At 38.6% G+C, this 6,457-nt stretch overlaps 1 protein-coding gene across 1 annotated transcript in view; it reads right to left on the minus strand.

Moving 5' to 3' along the window:
- The window catches only part of LOC139149052 (protein kintoun-like), a 28,842-nt gene extending 23,320 nt beyond the window's left edge, over positions 1-5,522 (minus strand). Inside the window, exon 1 of the mRNA XM_070720572.1 lies at positions 3,688-5,522. Within this exon, the coding sequence (XP_070576673.1) occupies positions 3,688-5,502 (1,815 nt within the window). The 5' untranslated portion in view covers positions 5,503-5,522. The remainder of the gene's footprint in view (positions 1-3,687) is intronic.
- Positions 5,523-6,457: the final 935 nt, after the last annotated feature.

Here is a 6,457-nt window from a genome sequence, read left to right on the forward strand (position 1 = left end):
TTGCCATCTGTTTTACTTATAATTTTCTAAATATAAATGCCCATTGAATGTCAGGGAAATGGCTCTGTTTGCTGTTTGGTATCAATTGTCACATTGGTTCTATCATTTAGGGCCATCTTAGAAATGTCGAACTTCAATGTGCATTCTACTGTTTTTGAATGGCTGACTGTCAATAAACTTCACAAGAATTGAAAAACCTAGAATATTTAGAATCACTAAAGTTTTGTATATTGATCTCTTTCAGTGTGAATATGATATTAAATATTGCAGGTATTGAGTGATGAGCAGATGGTTCTCTCTCATACTTTCCCATACAAAGTACAATCACCCTATAGCCAAGTAATGGGTTAAACCCATAATCAGAATGGATCATGGTACAACAAAACCACTTGCTCAAATGTGCATAGAAATATGTGTATTTCCATACACAGTCATATATGTGGGTTGGTTTGTGCCGCCATAATGAGCTTTCTTTTTATTCCAGAGTAGAACAATTGGAGTACCATTTCACGTATGAGAGATATGGGTTCCTATTTGTGTGGCTCTTAACTGCGGTTTCTGAACATAGAGTCAAGGGTGTATGCAACATATTTGGATGTGATAAAAAAAACCCTGTCTGGTCTAATCTGCACACTTTTCAAGGACATGAATTTATGCAAATGAGTAGAACACACTACCAATGAGAGCACTGGGCTATTATTTGACCTTTACTGACCTGGATTTTCGTAGCATTTTATATTTTTGTAACAGACAATAAAACTTGCTCGCAAATTTATCTAAATTGAAATGGAAAGTAAGAGGATTGATTTTACTGATCATATGGTTTATCACAATAGCATGCATCATCTTCTAACCTCATCACGTCTCATGAATTTCAATACCGACTGAATTTGTGTCCACGAGACCAGTCTGTAGAATTTTGCACAGACTGGACTGTGTGCACACCGACTTTCACTGAAGTAGAACCTCTCAGAAAATGCCATAGTAACACCAGTCTAGGTTCATATGCACTTTTGAATGAACGCATCTAGCCAAGCCTTACCTAAATGTAACTTGTACACAAATCTGACACTGAAAAAACAGAAATTTCAACACAAGTAAAGCTACTCATAATTTTCAAAACCTACACTTATGCATGTACTATCACTGTGTCTCCTCTCTCAGCCAATGAAAAGTGTCACTTGTGCATAGGTTTGCCATGATAAGGGGAAATTCAAACCTTCATGTGTACATTTCATATTTATGATACCATTTCATATCAATAGCATGGCACGTACTGGCACAGGACTGACACAATGAAACCTCCAAGCATTCATGTACTAAAGGAGACAGTTCAAAATTCATGAGAGCCCAAGGATATGTTACTCCTAATACAGCTTTATACCTGTTCACCTATTCCATATTATAGTATGTACTCAGTATAGGGCTACCATTCTCACAAAATACTGGGATTGATGACTGAATATATTACAAAGTTGAAAAGCTCTGAGAAAAATGTACAATGTACAATGTACACACACTATTTTGTTTGTTACCTACTTGTTACACATCTTTGCAAAGTATAATTTTACAAGCACAGTAGAAAGTAAAGCGTTTTCAGAATATCAGGTACACACATTAGCATGTGTTATTCACTTATTGCTTGCTAGTGCAACGTCAGCTAAGCACACACGATAAATGTTTAACCCACACACTGAAGACTTTGTAGGTCAGCAAATGGCATATTTCACAAAAGTTTGCAAGATTTGGAAGGGTCCTTGTTCATTGAGAGACTTAATCAAGTTTATCTTTTATAAAAATAATCTAACTGTCAGGTTTTCCTATTTTTCACATGAACTGTGATGAAGTCAAAGGTCAAAAAGAGTTCAGTGAATTGCACATTACTGTTATTGGACACCATATCAATTCATACCATAACTTACTCCAAAGTTTTCATAAGCCTATGTCTAAATATTTAATACTGTAACAGAATATTTTTATATTTTGTCAATTCTTTTCACTTAGGAAAGGTCTGAAAGTTTTCTTATAGTCAGAATAAACAAACCATTGACTTATCAACATCATCAGTGATGTTATAGAATATTTTTCAATATTACTTTGCCATCAAAAATATGTGTTACTCAAATTATTCAAGTTGGGACTTCAAGAATTACTTTTTTCCACTGCTGCAAAGGCAGTGTTTGATGAAAATGAAAGAACAGGAATATTCTACAGGACAAAAACTGCTTACATGCAATTTGTTTTTTTTTAATACAAAGAGCTAACATGTCACCAATTTGTTTTGAAAGCATTCAGAAAAGTCTATTTTGAGTGCCACCTCTTACTGATTGGCAGTCTGCACCTTGTTAGCAGTTTCCTGTCGAATATCTAAATTGCTTTTTTTGTAACTGTGTTAAGGCCCCGCAAAGGGCAGCTGACACTTGTGAGAAAACTTGGCAGCTGTCAATTTTACAGAGAAAAAAGGCAGCTCAGACGCCAAAGGCTGCTATTTTGATGTAGAGAGCTGATTGTGAAATAGAAGTAGATAGTCAGTCAGAAAGTCACTCAATTATTGGCCCAGTAGAAGTGGATCAACAGAAGTAGGATGCCATTCAAAAAATTGGGGACAACAGTAAAACTGTTCACCTATCAAGATGATGGAGAGGATAGTACTGACAGAATCTCTCAAAAAGGGTATACAAACTAACTCAGAAGTAATTCAAAAAAGCATGGTAAAAACCTGAGAAGCTACATTGTGACATCTAGGTCGATTCTAAGCAGTCACACAAAGATCTCTTCCAACATTTCATCTTGCAAATGCTCCAGTCTTTTTCAAAGATTTATATTTGGTACTGATCATGCCAGTGTCATTTCCTGAACATATGACTCTGTCGTGACTTTAAAAATGACTAGCAACCTATCAGACAAATCATTTCATTACCTAGAAGTGGTATGTTATGGCTTACCTTTTTTGGCATATTTAATGGACTGCTTTCTCCTGATAAAAATAGCCCCCTCTTTCTCCCGTTAAAAATATCACAACCCCCCCCCCCAACCCCCCCCCCCCCCCCCCCCGAACATCTGACGATTTAAGAGATCATCTGAACCTTGAAGGTGGCCATCAGTGATGCTCCCTCCAACTGTTTTGAGATAACATCTCACCTTCAATGTTATTTATAAACTAAATATCATTGCCTAAGGTTTTCTTGTAAAAATTTGATATGCCTGATAAGAATGATGTTTAACCTAAAGGGACGATGAAGTACCAATTAAATTGACATATTGAGACATCCTCTACACAGTGACACTATTTCCGGAAAAATAGGCAAGGTAACAATCATTATGATTCTAGTTACAGAACAGCAATCTGCAAAATATTGCAAATTCTGTGATATTGAACCCTATTCTAACCAAGTTCATCTGTAGCTATCAGGTCAAATTTGTTAAAAACTATGCATTCTTATTTTACAAACACCTTTTGACTATGTTGACATGTTCCATATTATGTGGGTAACAACTTTGACCATTGTACAGAAGTAAAAATGAAGAAATAGAAGGCTTTTTGTCTAGCAAAGATATATATAAACATGGTGATTTTACCATCTAGACTGGATAGAACGTGTCACAGGCAGTCATGAAAGGTTTCTTGATTGATATATCTATGATTTGACCTGTAAAGTGTTGAAGTTGTCATGAAAGTCTACCAACCTGAAGAGAGTCTGCATTCTTTCCTACTTTGAGGGTGCTCCAGTTTCCCTTGAATGTCATCTTCTTGAGAATCAGTATCACCTTGTCGCTGACGACCTCACAAACAACATCCTTGGTAATACCATAATTGGGCAGAAACTGCACACACAGTGAATAATGCTGGCTTTCCTGGCCTTCGACTGGTCTGGTTGCCATGGTAACGTGTACTCCATTGAGTCCTCTGGCGAACTCCTTCTTGATGCTCTCTTCCTGGACATTGGCCACATTTATGTAAAATACCACTCTCTCAGTGTCCTGCTTGTATGAGAAGTCTGGTAAGCTGTATTCAATCTCTGTCATTGCTTTTGTTGTAACATCAGATTTTTGCTGTATGATTTCCTCCAAGACTGACCCTTGTTTTTCTCCACTGGCGACTGTCACAGGTGAGTCCCTAGCTGCTTCGGTACTTTCATCATCGGCATCCCTATCTCCCTCATTACTGTTCACCTCCTCTTTTTCAGCCATTTCTTCTTCTTCACGATCACTTACATCTTGCTTTTCTGAATCTCTTGTAATTTCATTTTCGATTTTGTCATCTTCATTTCTGGCTTCTCCTTTCTCAGATTCACCAATGCCGTTCTCTCTTCCTTCAACTTTGTTGTCCTGGATTGCAGGCATCTCTACTTCTTCAACAAGTGGTTTCTCGTCTTCTTGAATAAATGTGGGTAAATCGGGAATCTTTGGGGGAAGTACTGGTAATGTCAAAATGAGACTCCTCTTGCTTTTGTCAAATTTTGCATTTCCTTGGTTTTCATCGACTTGATAGGGCAATGGCAAGTCCAGCTTGTATGCAACTGGTTCTGTGCACTCCAATGTCATATTTTGTTCCGAGATGTCCAAGTTAATTGTTTTGGCGGATTTCAAAAGTGGTAGCTCAATCTTGATGACCAGTTCCTGTGGTCTTGTGCTAGGTGCAGCATCTGGGGCATTCCTGAAATTCTGCATGTCAAAATGACCCCTATGTGTAATGCTGTATTTTGGTACTGTAGCTGCCCCTTCACTTTTATTATCCGTCACGGTTTCAGGTTGCCTGTTCCCTGTGATTTTTGTTGCTGTTTTCGCTGTGGCACTGGGTGTGTCCTGAGTACTTTGTGGGTTGTCATCGTAAGGATAGGGTATATTGAGGGCATCAAAGCCATCTTCAACACCTGCTGGGCCTTCTGGTCTTGGGGTTCGAACAATGCTTGGGGTTGGTGTTCCTTTATATTTCATTTTGGGCATTTTGATATTGTTCCTGTCCAGTTTCACCTGAAACTGTCTCTCAATGCCATCGATGGCTGTGTCGTTGATCATGGCACGAAATCTTTGGTTAGTGTTAGCCATTCGTGTTGTGTCTGCGTGAAACACGCAGTCATACACTACACACCTGTTTTTAGCTTTATCAATGTCATCACGAGGGGGCGTAAGACTGTACGGAATGGACCAATTCATACCCCTCTTTGTCTTACCTTCACATTCTCTCTCAGAGGGCTGCATTGACGGTTTGCCAACATAGTCATTCGAGCATATATTAATAAAGGCCTTCTTTTCTCCATCAACACTTGTTTTCAACACATAACAAGGTTCAGGGTGTATAAACTTGACGTCCATGCCTCGGTCATTTTCCATTTGCTTGATTTCTTCTTCATACTTCCTCCGATTTTCCGGGTCCGAAATCTCTTCGGCATACTCTCGAAATAATTTCCGAAATTCCTCATCCTTAAAAGCTTTAGACAGTCGTTCCATTTCATCTTTAGTGATTTGTAAGTCCTTCAGCTCTTCCCTCCTCGACGCCATTTTGAATCGCTTGGAAGCAACATAAACAAACTCCTCAGCTATGTGCAAATTGGTCGTTAAGTTATACTGCCCTCATTGTTCAAAACAGCTTACATCGGCACGGAGAGCGACTTTTTGAAGGATAAATGTATTCTAAAGGGAAAAAACATAGTAGTCAAGCGAGAAAATTCATTTCAAAGGTAAAATTATCAAATTAGTTGACAATTAGGAGTCTGATTGCGAGTAACACAACTCTACGATCAACGTCCCTTTCCGTGGGTCAGCAAGGGTGCACATTCGTTGTGTAGAGGTCGGCTGACATAAAGGGTCATGAGAAGCCATACGACTTTTAAATTCTATGCTGTACTGGCCTGGACTTAGCTCGGGGTCAAACTGCGCGTGTTACCATGCTTTTCGAATGTTTGGCGGAAATGCAGTGGTGTGTTTTTCAGTCTACCAAATTCTTGACGAAATAGTTCAATTTGAATATCAGGACGCTGGATATTGTTTACAAACCCCGAAACAAGTTAACATATGTGAAAGTTTCACCTGCGATTACATTTTTCTCCCATGGAATGTGTACCAGAGAGGGCGCTGTGGGGTCAACCAAAGGACGTTTCCGTCCGGCCCAAATAACTCAGGCAAACCTCGAGCTGCAATGCTGCAGCTTAAAGGTCACTCCAGCTGCAGATGGCTGTCACTTTGCAAATCATCGGGTTAGATTTTGGCTGTATATATTGGAATACATTACATAAACAACTCAAAGTCAAAACCTGCCGCAGTTCCTTTTTAAATCCCTTACAACTCTACTCACATGATGAATATTTCTTTATTTTCTTTATTTTGACTTTTTTCGTACTTTTATAAAGCTTCAACTTAAAGTGCCTATGGGAACGGACTTGATTAGTATTTGCTATTTTCCGTTTCCGTTTACCCTTGATCACAGCTTAGATATATACTTATTTCTGAGTTGTAA

Source organism: Ptychodera flava, chromosome 14 (assembly GCF_041260155.1).
Source record: "Ptychodera flava strain L36383 chromosome 14, AS_Pfla_20210202, whole genome shotgun sequence".
NCBI lineage: Eukaryota > Metazoa > Hemichordata > Enteropneusta > Ptychoderidae > Ptychodera > Ptychodera flava.